This window comes from Caretta caretta, chromosome 3 (assembly GCF_965140235.1).
Source record: "Caretta caretta isolate rCarCar2 chromosome 3, rCarCar1.hap1, whole genome shotgun sequence".
NCBI classification, from domain to species: Eukaryota; Metazoa; Chordata; order Testudines; family Cheloniidae; genus Caretta; species Caretta caretta.
The window spans coordinates 130,622,636-130,644,674 of NC_134208.1; the positions used below are offsets into that span (position 1 = coordinate 130,622,636).

General features: G+C 42.1%; 1 protein-coding gene across 3 annotated transcripts in view; it reads left to right on the plus strand.

Annotated features, from left to right (window-relative positions):
• FAM120B (family with sequence similarity 120 member B) overlaps positions 1-16,100 on the plus strand; it is a 192,729-nt gene extending 176,629 nt beyond the window's left edge. Inside the window, exons 9-10 of one of the 3 annotated variants that reach the window (XM_075126889.1) lie at positions 7,017-7,090; positions 15,622-16,100. In XM_075126889.1, the coding sequence (XP_074982990.1) occupies positions 7,017-7,090 (74 nt within the window). In that variant the 3' untranslated portion in view covers positions 15,622-16,100. Of the gene's footprint in view, positions 1-7,016; positions 7,091-10,164; positions 11,352-15,621 lie in introns of those variants that run through there. The other 2 variants (XM_075126890.1, XM_075126882.1) reach the window with 2 other exon arrangements.
• The last annotated feature ends 5,939 nt before the right edge of the window (positions 16,101-22,039 follow it).

The window sequence follows — 22,039 nt, forward strand, 5'->3', positions numbered from 1 at the left end:
GTGGACTGTCACTGGACAAAGTATGTCCAATCCCAAGGGAGTGGAACTGGGGACTACTCTGTACTGTGCATAGGGCTAGAAATACGGCTCACTGCACCTTTTGCCTTGCATTTTTCCTGTAGTAGAGGTTAGGTGCAAGTTGCTGCTTAGAGTTGGGGTATGTTTGCCACTTCACTGCCAACCCCTTAAAACTTTTTGCCATCGACAATGAGCATTTGCTCCATAGACCAGCTTCTCCTTGAAGGAATATCACATTCCATTTACCTTTTTCCCTACAGCATATCATTTATCATAAAGCTTTTAGGAGCCCCAGGATTATGATTATTTTGAAGTGGAGGAGGAGGAGGAGGGTTTCCTTTGAATTTCATTAATGTGATTAGCATTTTATGGTCATTTAATACTGTAGTAGCTCACCATTAGTTATGAAAACTGAGTAAGGTTTGTATTATTGACCTGTTGCTTTACAAGATCTCGTATGCCATAGAAGTAAATGCAAACATGTCTGGTGCTTTGAAGTTCATCCATTTTCTGACTGAAATGTTGTTGTTATGCCAAAGCCTGAGTTCCATACTCAACTTTCACTCAGTCCTTTTTCAGGCAAACCTGCCACTGGCCTCAGCAGGAGTTTGCCTGACTTCGCTGAGAGCTGGCCTGAGTATGCTGCCTGGTGGATTAGGGATTACATCTAAAGTGATGTGTATGTGTACATTGGTGTGGCATTGGCCTGGTTTGTGGTGCTGCCTGGTGGCAACTGGGTCTGATGTAAACCATTAGTGGTGCCAAACTCTAGCTTTTGGTAGGTGTTATTCTGCCTCCAAAAACAAATACCAAAGTGCAATATATCTTACCTTGTAGCAGTGGTCTTGTCAGCACTTAGAGCGGCCACCAGGACAGCCATCTGTTCTTCAAGATTCTGGAGCTGCTTCTTGAGTAGTCACTGGATCCTTGAGTTCTGGCACAGACATAGCCCCAGATAGTAGGCACATGGCAGATATTCCCAAGGCCTCATGGGTTTTCCTCTTCCTGGATTTCTGCCAGAAACGAAGATGATGTCAGGCATTTCCCTTCACTCTTGTAAGCAAAACTGGGCCAGCAGAAGTGCTCCTCTCAAAGCCTGGTCTGGTTTTGAGATTTTCCTCACCATTACTGTAAGTGCCGAGGGGACTTGAGCAGGTCAGGGGATGTTAAAGAAAACAGCTGGTGGTGCCACTTGGTTTTGGAGGTGACACCAGCTTTCATTTACCTATAGGTTATCAGGTTTTGGTCCTCACTGAGCCATGTTGAAAACGAGCAAGGGAGGCGCACTTTAAAAGAATAATAGAGGCCTAAAAGGTTCTCTACGAGAACTGAATGGTGCTTCACTGAACATGTAGGACCAGGTGACAAATCTTTTTAGAACCTGGATCTCCAAGAAATGGACATAGTCATTGCTATAGACTGCTGTAATGAGAGCTACATAAATTGCTGTCATGCAGTTTATACATTGAGGCCATTCCAACATTAAAGCCACTGGTTGTGCAGAATGAGACAACCTGCTTATTAAGTGGAATCTTACTCTGGGAGCATGTTACACTAGTGCTTTGTGAACTGCCCTGGCTGCCAGTACATTTCTGTGTGGAGTTCAAAGTGTTGATTTCAACCTATAAAGTCTTGAATGAAGCTGAAATCGTGAGCTGAAATCTCTTGGTTCCCCAGAGGCCAGATTTGTTAATCTGCCGGAGGCTGTGAAATGCCCACCTCTTTTTCTTAGCCTTTTAGGCAGAAGATGGGTTAAGAATTTGTAGGAGTCATTCTTTTATGGGTTTATTTTAGTATGTAGCTGCTGGTGGATAGATATCTATGCTTTAAGATAGGATGCGCACCCTTAAAATTCTTCATTGCATGACTGAACCATATAAGTGGGATTTTCAAAAGGCTGTGAGCCCAGATTTTTTTTAAAGATACTTAGGTGTTGCTGCACTCAGCATTGCCCTGCATGAGTCTCCTTTTCAAAATGCATTTCGGCACTTTGGAACCTAAATCTCTTTTTAAAAGGTTTCACTCCTAGTTCAGTTAGGTGTTACAATGCTGAGTGTAGCAGTGCTTAAATACCTTTAAAAATCTGGGCCATGGTCTAACGCTGCTCCAACTGAAATCAGTGGGAATTTTACCACTGACTTCAATGGGAGCAGAGTTAGGCCAGCACTTAGTGCTTTTTGAAAATCCCACCACATATATGTGCCTGGGGGGTAAGCTGACACACACTGAGTGTTATGAGCTGAAATAAAACACATAAATCAGACACTGAATTAAACTCCCTTTTTGTGTTTAAATAGTTCAAGGAGGAAGGAAGGCTAGTAAAGGAAAGAAAATATCCTCTACAAATCTAGAGGATATGTTTTGGTGGTTTTTAACTTTACATAAATCTGCAATATGGTTTAGTGACTGATAGAATTCTATGACTTTCAGTGGTTCTTTGAAAAACTGTAATAGAAACAGAAGAATGTGGACTCTTTTGTGTAGCTGTTGTGGTGTTTCACCAAGTAATTTGATAGGGTTATTTCAGTAAATGGGTGAACTAATAGAGGTGCGTCATCCTGTGGCCCACTCCTGCAATTAGATCTTTGTGGGCAAACCTCTGTGCTGGTCAGGAGCAACAGAAACGCCCTAAATGTGGGAGGGAGGATACTGGTGCCGGAACAGTGGCCCCACCCCCTTGTACCACCTCTTTCCCCCAAGACCCATCCCCCCCACTCGCTCTTCTCTGCGCTTAGCCCCCCCCATTGCTTGCCCTTATGGCGAGTAAAAGTGATGGGGCCATGGCCCCATTGGCCCTCCATTCCAGCACCCCTGGTGCTGGTCCAGAGCCGCACTGGCTTCTCTGGGGCTCAGTGTAGGTGCCATGGAACTGCTGGAAGGCACTAGTTGATTATACTTGTAAATTCATTCCATCTTGCTGACGTCTGTGACTCCAGGCGTAAATGGACCAATCCTGGCCTCTCACCAACTTTCAATTGGAAGGCGATATCCAGCCTGTGAGACCGCAGAGCAGTGGAAAGCACAAAAGTAAACAGACAGGTCAGTCCTGGTGTCATGCAAAGCAGTGCGGGACAGCAGTTGGCGGATTGCTAGTGCAAATGAGTGGTGTGTGCAGACAAACTTTAGTCTGCACTAACTCAATATGCAATAAGAAAAGGAGGACTTGTGGCACCTTAGAGACTAACCAATTTATTTGAGCATAAGCTTTCGTGAGCTACAGCTCACTTCATCGGATGCATTCGATGAAGTGAGCTGTAGAGGAATGCATCCGATGAAGTGAGCTGTAGCTCACGAAAGCTTATGCTCAAATAAATTGGTTAGTCTCTAAGGTGCCACAAGTACTCCTTTTCTTTTTGCTAATACAGACTAACACGGCTGCTACTCTGAAACCTGTCAATATGCAATGAAGTTAATTCAATTTCAAAGTAGAATATAGAACATTAACTGGCCAGTTGGTCCACTTTAAGCTTTTGGGACATGTAGATGCAGGTTATTGGAGTGCAGACTAACTAAAGCTAGCCCAGACTCTGCCCACTATGTAGACAAGCCCTAACACTATTAAGTAGACAAGATATTTTGACTTTATTTTAAATTGCCTGGATGTTGCCAGTAATGAGAACTACTAGCATACTGATACAATACAATTTAAAAAGGGCGGGGGGGGGGGATATTCAATTTGAAATAAAGGCTAAAGGCCAAGATTTTCAACAGATGCCTTTCTGAAAATCAGGCCTCTTTAAGTGCTGAGCACAGCCCTCTGAGAATAAGGCTCCTGCGGATGTCCAACCTGACAGGCCTTAAAGAATGAGGTGCCCTTTAATCACTGCTGAAAATCTTGGCCTAAGTTTTAAAACTTTAAGGAAAAGAGGCCACAAGAAATGGGCTAGTTTGGGCATTTACTAATCCAATTCAAATTAATGGGGTAACTCCAAACTGAAAGCCATCTATTAAAAAGGCCAATTCATGGCATAGATCAAAATGTTAGGACTTTTCTGTAGGTAACATTACAACAGTTTAAGTTCAGGTATGATTTTTTTTTTTTTAAACAAACGTAGTTAAACTGGTGCAAAAGGTCGCATGGACACTTCAATTTCAGTTTAAACCAGGCTTATTTCAGTTTGGTGTAAGTTAGTTATGAATAGGTTACAATAAGTAAGCCAGTCTTATTTTGATATGTGTCCACCTGGAAGTTTGCACTGGTTTAGTTAAAGCAGTGGAAGTTTGCCTTAGTCACTGACGGCTCAGAATATAGTGCCATGGCTTCCAAGGTCTGGTCTACGTTACAGACCTATCTAGGTATAATTATGTCGCTCGGGGGCATGAAAAATCCATACCCCGAAATGACATTGCTATACCAACCTAACCCCCATGTAGACGGTGCTATGCCGACAGCAGAGCTTCTCCTGTCAACATAGCTACCACCTCTGAGGGAGATGGATTAAGTATGCCAATGGGAGCATCTTCATTTAAGCACTACAGTGGCGCAGCTGCATCGGTGCAGCTGCGATGATGCAGCGTTTTAAGTGTAGACCTGCTGTGAGTGACCAAACAACTTTGGAATAGGTTATTTCCTTGTTGGGAGAGAAATGTGTTAACACAGCCAGAGAGCACCATGTCCTAATCTAATTTATTTACAACTATGTAAGCTCATGAACTGGGCTATTAGATGACAAAGCACTATCCAGCTTGGTTCTTGTAGCCATGTACTACATTTGAGTTACAACAGTCGGGGCTAGATTAAGCATTTTACAAGCTGTGCTGAGGGTGAATGAGAGGAGGGCCGGCCCATCAGCAGTGTTCTCCTGCACTGCAGCCCATTGAATTGCTTATGAGTCAGGAGCCCTGTGGGCAATATGACAAGGTGAGTGGTTGAGGACCATGGGCTATAGGTGGTGGGCTGCTGGCCAGAATGCCTGGTATGTGCTAAAACAATTCCCTGTTGAGTGTTTAATGGATGCAGCTAAACCAATGTACAATGCAATTTAACTGCAGGTGGAGCCAGGGTCAAACTATGTCCAGCATTGATTTATGTAATTGGTCCTTAGCTACATTTGCACCTAAACTCTGAGCACCATTTCAGCTGCATCCATTGCTAATGGTGTGAGTAATTTTGCTAGGGTTAGACAAAGCTTTCCTGGTCCTGTACATTAGCAGGGCAATTCTTAAACAAGGGTTTTCACTGAATTTTTTTTTCAATTAAATCTGACATAAAACCCCATCTAAATGATGAGCCTAAACCATTCACCAGTGTTCCTTCAAATACTGTTTTCACCCCAATTTTGTGAATTACACCAAGGGAGAAGTCTCTCTGCCTTTGTGAAGCATCACAAAAAAGCCAGAAGTTTTTGTGGCTTCCTTAAACTTAGTGAATATACACATTCTGCAGAAACTCCCTTTTAAAAAAAAAAAAAAAGTCCCTCTAATTCTGACAGGTTTCAGAGTCGCAGCCATGTTAGTCTGTATTCACAAAAAGAAAAGGAGGACTTGTGGCACCTTAGACTAACCAATTTATTTGAGCATAAGCTTTCGTGAGCTACAGCTCACTTCATCAGATGCATTCAGTCTAATTCTGGTTAGTCAAGCAGCTCCTAAGTACACAAGAGGCGAGAGAAATGGAACATTTTGCCTTGAACAGCTGTTAAACCTGTCAATCAGTTTCAAAATACTTGGCAAAAGTTGTAAATATAGCACAACTAGGAACTATACATAGTTGTAACTACAGCACGACGACCTTCAATACCAAAAGGTTTGTTGCCGTGCGTCCTGATGGAGACTGTATTAACTCTTCGGCTCTTAATCTTCTATTCCATTATAACAGGTTTCAGAGTAACAGCCGTGTTAGTCTGTATTCGCAAAAAGAAAAGGAGTACTTGTGGCACCTTAAAGACTAACCAATTATGCTCAAATAAATTGGTTAGTCTCTAAGGTGCCACAAGTACTCCTTTTCTTTATTCCATTATACTATATTTTAAAGGACATGTTAACATGAACAAATCAAGTGTAAGGGCTGCCAACCAATGCGATCCAAAATGCAGCTTCACTTACAATACTGCTTGTCTAAAACCTCAGAAGAATAAACATCTTGTAATGTTTTTTTGTAACTTAATGAAAGCTTCTTTTTTATTTAAAAAGTGTTATTAACCCAAATGGAAGAGTGGTGTGCATGGCAAAAAGAGGGAGATAAAGATCAACAGAGTGACATGCACCAGTTTAGTTTCACTAATCAAGCTGGCTGAAGTGTAAAAAAACAAAGCACAAATCCAATTAAACTATAAGGCCTTCGGGCCAGTGGATTGCATTACACCACCTAGCCCAATGGGGCCAAAATTGTGGTTTAACTTTTGGGGACTAACACAATACCAAGGGAAAAAAAGGGTGAAAACAGAGTCAGATTGTGTCCAACAGATCCAGGTGTGTATCTCCCAGGTTTTGGATGGAATAGATGGAGCATAGCTATTCCTGCAACACCCCCCGCAAGTCTACCCTTCTCCCCTAACCCTTACACCAGATCCTTGTGGAAGGATCTCTGTGGGATGGGAGGATCAATCTTGCAGGGATTCCACCAAAAAGTTTGGGCAGCTTGAATCTGCATGCATTTTCCAGCGGAGCACACGCTGTACTGTGGAACCTCTCCTACCTTAGGGCAGATTCTAGGAGCAGTAGTAGACCACAATGCTGCTAGCGAACAGGTGCAGAGGAGCAAAGGGTTACAAAATAGAAAAAGCTACTCCAGTGATCTTGCGGAATCCCCAGACCTCAAGGATCCATGGGCTTGGTTAAGCCAAATCCCTTTATTTTCAAGAAGGCAAATTCTCCCCTCCCGCTGCTGGAACAATATATATGGGAAATTGTTTTCCACCTCCTGCCCCTTTCCCACATCTTCCTCACCATAGGGGGCATTCAAATCAGACATTTTATATGTACAGTTCTGTTATCTTTAATAAATGTGAATAACAAAAACTAACATAGATTTATTTTTGTGCTATAATTCTTTGCAGATGATGCACAAATTGGGGGAGTGGTAAATAATGAAGAGGACATGTCACTGTTGCAGAGCAATCTGGATCAGTAGGTAAACTGGGCTCAAGCAAACAATGTGTTTTAATATGGCTAAATGTAAATGAATACATCTAGGAACAAAGAACATGGGGCATACTTACAGGATGGGGGATTCTATCCTGGGAAGCAGTGACTCTGAAAAAAGATTTGGGGGTTGTGGTGGATAATCAGCTGAACATGAGCTCCCAGTGTGATGGTGTGGCAAAAAATGGCTGATGTGATCCTTGGATGCATAAATGGGGATTTTGAATAGAAGTAGAGAGGCTAACCTCTGTATTTGGCACTGGTACAACTTCTGCTGGAATACTGTGTCCAGTTCTGGTGTCCACAATTCAAGGATGTTGATAAATTGGAGAGGGTTCAAAGAAGAGCCACAAGAATGATTAAAAGGTTAGAAAGTATGCCTTACAGTGATAGACTCACGGAGCTCAATCTATTTAGTGTAATGAAGAGGGCAATGGCTGACTTGATTACACTCTAGAAGTACCTACATGGGCAACAAATATTTAATAAGGAGCTCTTCAACCTAGCAGAGAAAGGTATAGCATGACCCAGTGACTGGAAGTTGAAGCAAATTTAGACTGGAAATAAGGTGTAATTTTAATGGTGAGAGTAATTAACCATTGGAACAACTTACTGAGCATTGTGGTGGATTCTGTGTCTCTGACAAGTTGTAAATCCCAACTGGATGTTTTTCTCACGGAAAAACTCTAGGAATTATTTTGGAAGTTCTGTGGCCTATTATATGACATGGTCAGAATAGATGATCACAGTGATGGTTCCTTCTAGTCTTAGAATCTCTGAATCTTGGCCCTGTTCCTTTAACCTTTCTCTTTTGGCTGAAGAGTTAATTATCATAAGTTACAGTGATGGGCTCCTTTTAGGAGTCCCTCTCTCTCCCCTGTTCCTACTCCTCTGAAATGATCAGCATTGGATCTGAGACTTGCCAGCAAAGGGCCAGGAGCAGCCTAACAAGAAAGACACTATGTTATTTACCAAAAAACCCAACTTTTTTAAACCCCATGAATGTTTTATTGCAGTGTCACACAACAGTGCCTACAATAAAATGACAACTTCGCATTGCAGTAGGAGAATGCAAAGCGTTGCCCAATCCTGCCGCCCTTACTCAATTAAAACTGCCTAGCCCACGTCCATGGGAGTTGGGCCTGAAAAAGGAGTTCAGGACACAAGGCTCTGTTAATATCAGGCCCATACATGCCATCTTGTCTGGTTTATGACTGCCCCAAATAGCCTGAAAGCAAAGGACTCTTGCACTATACAAAGCAACCGATGAAGGAAGGAAAGAAGCGGGGTGGGGGAGAGGAAAGGGATTTTTTTTTTTCCATCTCCAAGTCCCAACAGTTCATGGTCACTCACACTTACAAGGCCTGGTCCTGAGCAGTGCTCAGCATCTCACAGGAGCAGGCCAAGAATAAGAAAGACTCAGTTTGTTTCTTAAATTGACTTTTGTTTAGATCTGGGGGAAATGTGACTTTCATTTTGCAGGGGTTTGTTCTGCATTGGTTCTTGCCCCCTCAGTTTTAGGTGTAAACAAACTCCAAATCTCAAAGGTCAAACTGAGTTGCCCCCACTGAATTTCCCTGGCTTGGTGACCGTTGAGCTTCTGAAACCTTTTGATAAATTTGGGGATTTCAAGTTTGTAACTCACTTGGTAGCAGGTTGTTTCATCCAGTTTCAGTGGGAATGTTTCAAACAGCTTTATTTTTAATAACATTTGACAATTTCTGAGCATCTAATTAATCCCAGGAAATCATAAGAGAATGGAAGCAGTCCACTCATATGTCCCTGTCCCACAGCAGCTACAGCATGGGCACAGGCACTGATTCCGGTAACTGTAGAAGAAAAGGAAAAACGAATATGGGGACTGCTTAGTATTGTTCTCACCTTAAAAAATAAACACCTCAAAATTCATCCCAGGAAAATCTTGGTCTTTGTTAAAATAATTAGATCGGCTGCATGGTGTTGTCTTTTCAAAGGACAAGGCAGAGAAAGATCTGTTGCGGGGGGGGGGTGGGGGGGAATAGGACATACATATAGAGATCTCAATCCTGCAAGGTGCTGTGTACTTTCACCTCTCACAATTTCAACCCCACAGTATGCAAAGTATACAGTGTTTCCCAAATGCCTGTTCAAATCAGTCAAGTCTGTTCGTAATGAAAATTTTATAGTAAACAAACATAGTCTTTGGGCCTTGAGGCTGATCTCACGCAAATATTTATCAGTTGCTGCTGTACAAGCTATGCAGCAATATGCACCCATATGTCTGAGATCAAAATAAGGCCTTCAAAATTAGTAAGGCAAAGCCTATCACAGTAGGGAAGCCAGTAAAATACTCAATGGCTATTTTTACAGACACAACATAATTGTTTTGAAGCCTGTGATGGCAGCTAAATATTGCCATCTGATGGTTCCTCTTAGCACTGCCCCAGATACAACCAGTTCAACTCCATCTCCGAGAGCAGCTTCCCAAAACACATCTCTGCAATTTGCAGGCTCTGAGCAATGTGGCTAGAACCTGGGGGGCTGCTGGAAGTATTTGGACCCAGCAGAGTGATCAGCTCAAAGAGCACTCACTATCCAAAAAGTTAAAGCACATACCTTAAAAATAAATAAAAGTTGTTCCAGTCTTTCTGTAGGAAGGGAGGCCTAGGTAAAACAGGAATTCTGCAAGATAGGGAGGAAACAAATTTCCCCCTCTATTCATTTTGGTAGACGAATCTAATCCCCCAGCTCAAGTAGATAAATCTAACCCAGTCCTCTGCTACCAGCAAGAACTAGCCATATTCTGGTGCTTGATATGTCTTATCTTATTGTTACTCCTTTGAGTACTTGTATTACAATAGTGCCCCTCAGCCTCCATTGCCTCCGTAATTCAAGGTGCTAGTCAAAGCACTTTATAAACATTAAATGCTTAACCAGCACCACCATTATGTAGCTGACAAGTATCATCCCTTTTCTTGTAGACTGAGGGAGGCCACAGAGGGCCACGTCAGGGCCAGAGCTGCTACTGGAACCTTCTAGCCCTGTGCTCAGACCATGGTTTTGTGTTTTGTTTTTTTATTGTAGCTACTTGGAGCACGACTGTCATATAAAGGCCCCAGGGAGGATTGGAGAGCCAGTGTGTTGGGATGGTACATAAACAAAAGCCTGTCCTGGGAGATGTAAAATCTAAAGATAACTGTGTAACCTTATGAACAAATTTGTTTTATTCAGCAATAAAAAGTGTGTGGGGTGGCTGGGGTGTGTGTGTGTTGGAAAACGTACTTCCTAACTGTGAGGAAATCGCTCCAGTGTTTATCTATCCTAGGATGAGTGTTTAAATACAAGCAATTCAGACAATATAGCTGTTTATCAACCAGCTTTGTTTAAAAAGCAAAGTAAGCTGGTGCAGTAGCTAGCCCCTTTAAGGGGTTTATGATGAGGGGATTATATATTGTAAATTCTTCTCTTGCTTTAGTGTGTGCTTACTTGTACAGTACACATGCAATCTAAAAACACCATAAAAATAATTGGAATCCAACAAGGTAACCAGCTCACTTTTCTGGCTGAAGAGTAACCTATGGAGTCTTTTCATTTACTTTTTCCTGGCAAACCTGTAAAGGCTTGAGCATGAGTGGTGATGTCATCAGGGCAGGGCTTGAACAGGGAAGCCTGACTTGATAATGTGATAAGGCCTTTCTAGGTACTGGATCAAATACTTCCTGTAGTGGGAACAAATGCAGTGTTAAGGTTTCCTGGCCGCTCAGTAAGCGGCATATGTGAAATGAGTTTGGTCGTCTCAGTCCAGTTACCAGTGGATAAGCACCCACCATAACTGGTATCAATTGGTCCTTGGATTGGGCATTCTCAGGAGACTGGCTAAGGATTGAATGTGCCTAGTTATTTCTAGAGAGGAAGGAAATTAGATGTTCCCTGCTGGTGGCAGGGGAATACAGTGAAGCTTCTACTACCACTATCTCTTATTGTATCTGTTCTGACTCTAAGCAGAACTTTAGGCCTTCTTTAGATCGGCTGTTCTCAACCATGGGTCCGAGCCCCACTGGTGGGCTGCAAGCAGGTTTCAGCTGGTCTGCCAAGCAGGGCTGGTATTAGCTCCCTGGGGCCCAGGGCAGAAAGCTAAAGCCCCACCTCCCTGAGCCCTGCCACCCAGGCCTGTAGCCAAAGCCTGAGTAGCTTAGCTACATGGGGCCCCCTGTGGCGTGGGGCCCTGGGCAATTGCCCTGCTTGCTACCCCCTAATGCCGGCCCTGGTTTTTATATGCAGAAAAACCGTTGTGGCACAGGTGGGCCATGGCGTTTTTATGGCATGTTGCCTGGGGGGTGGGGGGGAGCGCTCAGAAAGAAAAAGGTTGAGAACCCCATGTCTAGATGACAAAGTTGCACTGATATAATTTACGGTGCAAACTTAAATGTTTGTGCCAGTTTCCCTATATCAGTTTATTTTAGTGTGAGTGCCTTATTGCAGTTCTGCTTAAGTCTATTGCATACAAGTTTTAAATTAATCCAGAATAAAAGTGTAAACAGAGTGGTTGCACAGTTTTTAATATATTAATTTACAAACCCATTTCAGTTAAACCAGTGCAACTTTCCCAGGTAGACAAGGTCTTAGTCCCCAAGGCTGACAATCGGACATCTTTAATGTTCACTAAGTTCATTAATATATCATTTAAACAAAGGGAAACATTCCTTTCCTTCTGTCCTCACCTGCTTTTATTAAATTATTTCAATATCTTAACCAAGGAAACAGACTTCTAGGTTACTAGTCATAGCAGGGTGTGACCCTTTCAACATGAAACCCAGGTGCATATGAAACTCACCTGGTTTTGTTACAAACCGAGGATCCATCCAGCCCAAAATCATCAGTGTTCACTAAACTTTAAGTGAATCTTTTGTGATTTATGGTTTCATGTGAAAATTACTCAACTCACGGTTGCAAATGGATTAATATGAAACCTCATAATGCTCAGCTGCTTCAATTGAATTGCACGTGGGTATTGTAGTTTGAACTTGAAACTCGGGAGGGTCAAAAAAACCACACTAATGATTGGTGCAAAACCCTGCAAACAAATTGTTACAGCTCTCTCCTACCCAGCTGCACACATCAAAAATTATTGCAGTAACTTTAAATATGTATCAAATCCTTTCAGATGACTTTATCAGAATTAACTTTAAGAACCCTATTAACTTGCTTTATCAAAAGCTAAACACCTATGTTCCAATGAATAAATACTTGAAAGAATGTTTCTAATTCTGTGTCCGTCAGTCCCCCCCACCCCCAAAAAAAAAAAAAAAAAACACATATTTGGCTGTGGTAACATCAAGTGACCTCTAATCTCTAGTATATTAGTCAGGTTGGTTCTCCTCCAGCCATAATATCCATGGATGTGAAATCTCTGCTGCTTACAAGGAACAAGAGTGGCACCCAGTGGTCAAGTGTTTTAATGAATTCCTTGAAAGATCACCCTATTAGTCAGACTTTGTCATTCACTAGACCAGGGGTCGGCAACCTTTCAGAAGTGGTGTGCCAAGTCTTCATTTATTCACTGGTTTCAGAGTAACAGCCGTGTTAGTCTGTATTCGCAAAAAGAAAAGGAGTACTTGTGGCACCTTAGAGACTAACCAATTTATTTGAGCATAAGCTTTCGTGAGCTACAGCTCACTTCATTGGATGCATACAGAGATCACCCCAACTCAACAAGGTCTCTGGTAGAAGTCAGTCCTTCAAACCCCATACAAGGGTTTTTTCTACAGTTACAAATTCATAACGTCCTTTGGTTCTTGTACTGAGCAAATGACGTTATGAATTTGTAACTGTAGAAAAAACCCTTGTATGGGGTTTGAAGGACTGACTTCTACCAGAGACCTTGTTGAGTTGGGGTGATCTCTGTATGCATCCGATGAAGTGAGCTGTAGCTCACGAAAGCTCATGCTCAAATAAATTGGTTAGTCTCTAAGGTGCCACAAGTACTCCTTTTCTTTTTGCATTTATTCACTGTAATTTAAGGTTTCGCGTGCCAGTAATACATTTTAATGTTTTTAGAAGGCCTTTCTCTAAGTCTATATTATATAACTAAACTATTGTATGTAAAGTAAAGGTTTTTAAAATGTTTAAGAAGCTTCATTTAAAATTAAATTAAAATGCAGATCTTATCAGTTTAGTGTGATCCTTGCCCTTGCTTTTCCTTGCTGAGTTTTCCAATGTCTGGCATGTATTTGGATACTTTAAGCTGTACACAGGCTTCTGAGTGATCAGTTAACTGGTTCCAAGAGGGACAGAGGACAGATTTCATGTGTGAAAATACCTGTTCACGCAGGTATGTGGAACCAAATGCTGAAAGCATTGCAAACGCAATTTTCTTCAAACAGTTAAATTTCACTGGCAGGGATGTCCAGCAGGTCAGAATAGAGGCTCCACGATCTCTTGGTAGCTTCAAGTGCACTCCGCAGATCTCCAAACGTTGATGCCCACAATTTTGAGCTTTTTAACTGAATGAGCTTCATTCTGAAATCTTCAACACCCATCAACTGAAATACAGACAAATCCAAGTCGCTTACGTTGAACTTTTCAGGTTTAATTAGAAAAGAAATCATTGGGCCAAATCGCTGGAAATCTTGAAATCTGTCAGAAAATTCTGATTCCAGTTCTTGCATGTACATTCCAGTCTCATCGACCCTGACAGTGCAACATGTTGATAGCTTTTTTTTGTGTGTGTGTTGGAAGTAGCGGAAAGTCGAAGTTTGAATATCCCAAGGGAAAAACTGCTAGTTTTACAACAAATGCCTTCCAGGCTTCATAAAGATCCAGAACCGTTTGTCCTGCACCCTGGAGACAGAGGTTGAGTTTGTTTAGGTGAGCGGTGATGTCCGTTAGAAACATGAGCTTGAACAGCCATTTATCATCATCCAGTTCGGGGTAGTTGTATTGGTTTTCATAACCATTTGTCCCCATAACGAGTGGCACTGGTGGTGGGAAACTGGGGTGTCTAAGGGAATTGCTTGTGTGACTTGTGGTTAGCCAGTGGGGTAAAACCAAAGTCTTCTCTATTCGGCTGGTTTGGTTTGCCTTAGTGTGCACAGAAACACCAGCCTTGGGCTGTAACTGCCCTGCTTTAAGCAATTTGTCCTGAATTGGCACTCAGTTGGATCCTGCCAGAACTAGCATCGTCACAGTGGCGTAGTCGAGCAGGATCTGTGCACAGCTGATTGCTTTGAGATACTGGTAGTGATTTTAAGCGGGTCTTAAGTGTGGTGGCTGGAGAACAGACAAAGTGGTTACTGGTTTGTTATTTTCTGTTTGCTTATCTCGGGTAAGGGAAGTAGGGACAGAAAAGGAAGCAAAATAAGTAAGAGGGAAGATCAGAAGCTAAAACCGCACAGGTTGCAAATTGCCCAGAAAGGCTGAACGCTGGGCACTGGGAAAGTCTCTGTTAACTAAGGTTTCAGAGTAGCAGCCATGTTAGTCTGTATTCGCAGAAGAAAAGGAGTACTTGTGGCACCTTAGAGACTAACCAATTTATTTGAGCATAAGCTTTCGTGAGCTCACTTCATCGAATGCATTCATGAAACAATGGGTGTTACCATACACACTGTAACGAGAGTGATTAGGTAAGGTGAGCTATTACCAGCAGGAGAGGAAAAAAAACTTTTTGTAGTGATAATCAAGGTGGGCCATTCCCAGCAGTTGACAAGAATGTGTGAGGAACAGTAGGGGGGAAAAATAAACATGGGGAAATAGTTTTACTTTGTGTCATGACACATCCACTCCCAGTCTTTATTCAATCTCTCTGGTCACTCGATTACAGACCTAAAAGTGGCAATATTACAACAAAAAAACTTCAAAAACAGACTCCAACAAGAGACTGCTGAATTGGAATTAATTTGCAAACTGGACACCATTAACTTAGGCTTGAATAAAGACTGGGAGTGGATGTGTCATTACACAAAGTAAAACTATTTCCCCATGTTTATTCCCCCCCACCCACCCACACACTCTGTTCCTCACACGTTCTTGTCAACTTCTGGAAATGGCCCACCTTGATTATCACTACAAAAAGTTTTTTTTCCTCTCCTGCTGGTAATAGCTCATCTTACCTAATCACTCTCGTTACAGTGTGTATGGTAACACCCATTGTCTCATGTTTTCTGTGTATATAAAATCTCCCCACTGTATTTTCCACAGAATGCATCTGATGAAGTGAGCTGTAGCTCACGAAAGCTTATGCTCAAATAAATGTGTTAGTCTCTAAGGTGCCACAAGTACTCTATATATAGAGTGTGAATATAATGTAACTGGAATATGCTTCATGCAAAGGTCTCTTCTAAGGTATAATTACAAAGTTTATAATCTACTGAGTGTGGTCATCCTATTTGTATAAATGTATCGCTCTTGTATCTGAAACTAGAAATATGAAATAACCCTGAGAGCCTATTGTAGTTATGCAAAGTGTGGGCCATTAATGGTGGTTTGGAATCTTGATGGCTCCCATCAACCAGGACAATTGACTGTGGACGGCTCTGTTTGCAGGCAGACCTTCCTGTGAGTCAGTGTGGGAGGAATGAAGGCTTGGAGTCTCACAGGACATGTGATCATGTCACCTGAACTGGAAGCCATCTTTAACCTGGTGTTTTTCCACTGAGAAGGAAGGGTAGGAACCCAGAGGGACAAAGGATTCCCACCTTATGCAAAAGATATATAAGTGGGTGGAACAGAACAAGGAGGGAGCCATCATGAGAAATCCCCTAGCTACCACCTGAGCTGGAACAAGAGCTGTACCAGGGGAAAGGATTGTGTCCAGACTAGGAAGGCATCCACTCTGTGAAAGAAACTTATTGAAACATCTCTAAGGGTGAGATTTTAACTGTATTCAGCTTCTTACTGTATTAGCATAGATTTGCGGGTTTTATTTTGTTTTGATTGGTAATTCACTTTGTTCTGTCTGTACTTGGAACCACTTAAATCCTACTTTCTGTATTTAATAAAATCACTTTTTACTTATTAATTAACCCAGAGTATGTGTTAATACTTGGGGGTGCAAAAAGCTGTGCATATCTCTCTATCAGTGTTTATAGAGGGCAAACAATTTATGAGTTTACCTTGTATAAGCTTTATACAGGGTAAAACAGATTTATTTAGGGTTTGGACCCCATTTGGAGTTGGGTATCGGAGTGTTAAAGACAGGCACACTTCTGTAAGCTGCTTTCAGTTAAGCCTACAGCTTTTAGGGGACGTGGTTCAGCCCTGGGTCTGGGTTTGCAGCAGGCTAGCGGGTCTGGCTCCAACCAGGCAGGGCACTGAAGTCCTAAGCTGTCTAGGCAGGAAAGCAGGGGCAGAAGTAGTTTTGGCACATCAGGTGGCAGCTCCCAGGCGGGTTCTGTAATCCAACCCGTCACAGTAGTTTTGTGCTTTTTCCAACAAAAGCCTTAATTGCATCAAAACACAATTTACAAAACACACCAAAACCTTGCCATGACATAGCCACTGAATGTTGCTGTGAAGTGGAATGTCATTATAAGCACTGTCCATCTTTTCTAGCAGTGCTTGAAACTTGCTGTGAGTCAAAGCAGATCGAGCAACAAGGAAATTCACAATTTGCACCACTGTATTCATCACATTATTAAGCTCTGAATTAGAAATTTTAGCACACAGGTTTTCTTGATGGATGAAAGTGAAATTTGACTATCAGGCGGCCAATTTGATCTTCAAGTAACTTTACAAATCCTTTCTGTTTTCCGACCATGGCAGGAGCACCATTTGTTGTCTCTCAAAATATTTTTCTGATGTCAACTCCTCGTTCTTCAAAATGGTTTACAAAACTTTCCACTATATCTTCCCTCTTTGTTGTGCCATGCAGAGGTTTTTTGGTAACAAAGTTCCTCTTGGATTTCATTGGAAGCACAATATCTTGCAGCAACTGCCAAATGTGGAATGTTGTTTATATCCACGCTCTCATCAACTGCAACGCTAAACACTGCTGTGTCTTTTAATGCAGTCGTCTGCTTTTCGTTAATGTTTTCTACCATTTCACTCACTCTCAACTGTTCTGGCAGAGATAGGCAGTTCTTTAATTCTGGATACGATCGTATCTTTATTTGGCAAATCATTGAACAAAATCTCCGAACTGCTGAGAAACTTCTTTTAAATTCCCCATCTGTAGACAGCTTTCCATTTTTTGCAGTGCACTGTGCAGTCTTGTAACTTCCTTGTGTAGCTTGATTTTTACTTACACTTAAGCATTTAAAAACGCTGCTTTGCTTCTCATATCCTGCTACTGCGTTTTTGATCGATTCAGTCTTGTCTGGTCATCAAAGGTTTTCTCGTGCTTCGTTTCAAAATGTTGTTGAACACTTGATGTGCGACAAACAACACTCTCACAACAGAAAGCACAAAGAGCACGGTTCTTCTTTTGAATAAATCCAAATGCCTGTCCAAAAAGGCTGAAATGAATGGACATCTAACTTTGCTTTCTTAGGAGCTGACATTTTGTCAAATGTACCCCTCAGCTCAGTGAGGGAAAAAAATTGCTACAGACAGCGTGCATGTCAAACGCTGTGCGCTGTTCCATGTGGCGTGGTATAAGCAGCAAATCAGGACTTAAAAATATCCCAGTGGCACTGGAACAATTTTTAAGGTGGGGGTGCTGAGTTGCACCCCTATCTGAACCCCTCACTGCCTCAGGCTGGGGCCAGTGGGCCAAAGCTAGGGGCAGCTGCAGAGCACCAGGCCAAGGCCAGGAGCAGAGCCCTGGGCCAGTGGCCAGTACCCCAGGCCAGCAGCGGGCTGAGCAGAGCCAACGGCCAGGACCCCGGCTGGCAAGGGGCTGGCAGATGGAACCCCAGACCGGCAGCAGCGTGCCACTGAAAATTGGCTCACGTGCTACCTTTGGTACCCGTGCCATAGGTTGCTGACCCCTGCACTAGACTTAACTATATAGCATGGCCGTGTAACAATTGTGGCTGTGGGACAAGCCCAACATTCAGACTGTGACTTGAGGAGGCTGATAATGGAAATGGGTAAAATGAGTTTCAACGAACAGGAGTGAGTCAACATCCAGAGCGGTACACTGGGAGAACCGAGGTGTTTTTCTCTGTAAGGGCAGAGATGTGCTGGCACTGTGTATATTGGACAGAGCACAGCAGTGGGAGGAAATGAGAAGGGCTAGAGAGGGCAGGAAGCAGAGAAGTGTCATTGCTTTAGTGTTATTACTTTGGGTGGGTGTCTACCGTTCATGGAACAGTCACAGCAGTGATATGAAGGCTGAGAAGAAACAAACTAATTAAAACTTAAATACTCAAGGCACTCACTTGAAAATCATTAATTTTGTAGAAAAATGGCCATGTCAGAGAAAGGAAAGTCAGGCTCTAGCTTAATGGGATGTAGCTTTCTGTAGGAATGTGATATAGTACCCATGCGTTCTTTTTTTGCAGTCATTCATCTGTATTTGTCTGTCTAGTACTTCACAAAAAAGCCAAAAGAATTGTGGAACTGCTCCCTGCTGGGGTGATGTGACAATCTGATCCTAGTAGTGCTAGTCTCACTTCATGGGGGGGAAGAGTACAGCTAATAGTCAGTCCTGCTACATTTGGCAAGAAACCTCCATTTTTAATTTAGAGGCAAGACATATGCAAAAAAGTGAGACTGGTCTCCGCATATCTCCATAAAAGCACAGTCCATGGCCTGGAAAAGCTGGAAGAGGTGTTTGCAAAGGCACAAGTTTTCATATTAAGCTAGTCTGAAATTACTGCTTTGCTGACTCATATAATTCACATCTGCTATTGTTTACCTAAGACCTAGCAGCAGGTAAATGAAGAAACACATTTCTGCCTGAAATGAAATGCTTCAGGCCAAACTACTGCACTGAATGTGTTGATGTAAAGCATGTATGGATTGTGAAAGCATCTAAGAACATGCATAGTACACCAGGCTATATTTTGCCACTAAATATGCAACCTTCCACTGGAGGACAGAAGATTGAACTGCTCAGCCTTCAAACCAAATCATACAATTCCAGCAAAGGTTTTTGTCCCAGTAGTCCTTCCTAGGGGCTTTCACTTGCTTGAAAGTATTAGTGAGACCACATCTGTGTCTTGAACTGCTGATTCATGGAGTCAGGAATGCAACAATCCTTCCTTAACCTACATCTACACTTGGAGCTAGGGGTATGATTCCCAGCTCATTAAGAAACACGCTAGCACAGTGAACTAAAATTGGTGGTGTATCCACAGTAGCATGGACAGCAGCAAGTGGCAGCACAGGCTAACCACCCTGAGCATGTGCCCACAGGGTCCAAGCAGGTCTGTACTTGGTGCAGCTAGCCTGAGCCACCATTGCCTGCGCTTATTGAGCTAGCGTATGTCTCTGCAAGGTGCAAATCACACCCCTAGCTCCAAATGCAGATGCAGTCTTTGTTTCAATCTCTATACTGGATTGACCACAGAAGAGAGGTTATGAGACTCTCTGCTGTAAAAATTATTGCAATTTTAAATACTTTTCTGAAAAGACTGAAAAATTGGAGCATGAGCTCCCAAATAGGTAAATGTTTACAACAAATTTTTTTTACATTGCACTAGCTTTTACAATACTACTCAAACACTCTCTATTTACTAAATGTTTGTAGTTAGTCCGAGGAACCAAGCATGGCACCTCCACTCATTTAACCCAGTAAGGTTTCACGAGGTGGAACACAATTTATATGTTCAAACTTATTGAAAACAAGAACACTGACTCCTGCATACTGGAATATTGATGAGTTTGTCTAGTGCAGTGGTTCTAAACCTTTCCAGACTACTGTACCCGTTTTCAGGAGTCTGATTGGTCTTGCATCCCCACAAGTTTCACCTCACAAACTACTTGCTTACAAAATCGGACATAAAAATACAGAGGTGGCACAGCACACTATTACTGAAAAACTGCTTCCTTTCTCATTTTGTCTGTATGAAATTTTAGTTTGTACTGACTTTGCTAGTGGTTTTTATGTGGCCTGTTGTAAAATGAGGCAAATATCTAGATGAGTTGATATACCCCCCCTTGGAAAACCTCTGCATACCCCTTGTTGAGAATTGCTGGTCTAGTGAAGCCACTTGATTGGAAAGACTAATGCTGATCAAACCTATATCTCACTTGTGTATTCTTTGAAAATACATTTGGAAACCAAAGTTGCAGCTAAAATGTTTTTTTAATTATAGCATGCAATAATAAATATTTATTATGGACCCAGACCAACATCCATAGAACTCAACTGACAAATTCCTATTAACTAAAATTAGCATTGGGTTGGGTTACCATAGGTGAGTTTGGAAATGAATAATCATTTTAAACATATATGGATGCTGATCTAGCTATAAAATGTTCTTAACCCTAACAAGGAGAACACTTCAATCTCTTTGGTCACTCGATTCACAGACCTAAAAGAAGCAATTCAACAAAAAAACTTCAAAAACAGACTCCAAGGAGAGACTGCTGAATTGGAATTAATTTGCAAACTGGATACAATTAACTTAGGCTTGAATAAAGACTGGGAGTGGATGTGTCATTACACAAAGTAAAACTATTTCTCCATGTTTATCTCCCCCCTCTTCTCCCCCCCCCCCCCCCCGACGTTGTCAGATGCTGGAAATGGCCCACCTAGATTATCACTACAAAAGGTCGTCCCCCCTCCCCCCCTCCCGGCTGGTAATAGCTCACCTTACCTGATCACTCTGGTTACAGTGTGTATGGTAACACCCATTGTTTCATGTTCTCTGTGTATATAAATCTCCCCACTGTATTTTCCACTGTATGCATCCGATGACGTGAGCTGTAGCTCACGAAAGCTTACGTTCAAATAAATTTGTTAGTCTCTAAGGTGCCACAAGTACTCCTTTTCTTTTTTTTAAGTGAGAAGATGGTAATTCTTTATTTATGCTTTCTAGTTTATATAGAAATATTCTAAATTATACCAATCACGTAGTAAATTAACAATTTACTTTAAAGCACTACTAAAATATCTGATTTTGTGACTAGAGACACAAATCTTGAAAAATCCACTCACTCCTGAAAAGTAGGATTCTTTCCCAGGCTAGTGCCATCAACATCTTTAGAATCTAGTTTTTGTTTCCATTTCCAGGCCCTAGCAGCTGTGAAGAGAACCTTCCAAACATGGACTTATTGTAAAACAATACAGTGCCATCTTCCAAATTCTGCAGACAGTTGAAGTGCCTCTACTGATGCTCAGAGTTTCCCAAGCTGCTGCAGAGTGAACACTAAACAGCTCCCCTGATGCTATTCAGCAGGTAACTCAGTTGCTCCTTGGGAAAGCTCTGAGCAGCAGTAGGTGGCAAATGGAGCTACTTATGAGATAGAGTTTAGGACATATGTATGGTTGTAGAGACATTCCCAACACAGCAGCCACATGATATTGTGGTGGTCACTGGTGGGCTTCACATTTGAATACTAACTAGTTGGCAACAGATGTGAAAGATGAGCCCCTGAGCAGGGTTCAAAGAAAACACTGTTAGGAATCCCTGCACCCTTCTGTTTCCAAGGGGAACTGGCTTCTCACTCAAAACTGGCTTCTGGCTAACAGGTTTACTCCTCTAGCTATCAGGTAAGGTTTCTAAGCCCTATATGGTTGAGGATGAGCAGGAGAGATAAATTAGAAGAGTAGCACAGATTTTGGAGAAAGAGCAAGTTATATGGGCTACAAAGAAGGGGAACACTGAAACCAATCCAACAAAGAATGTCATGATAGAACAGAGGAGGAAGAAAGTGGATTGATTTTTTTTTCCTTCATCCTGAGTAGTACGCTTACTACTCTTACACACAACTGCAAAGTTAGCTCACAAAGAGTAAAACTGGCAGCTGTAAACTGAAGGGTAATTCAATCTATTATGTGCTGTCAGTCACACGCTGGTTGATCTACTATGCAGCATTCTTTCTGGTTTTCCCATTTATCAAAACAAACCCA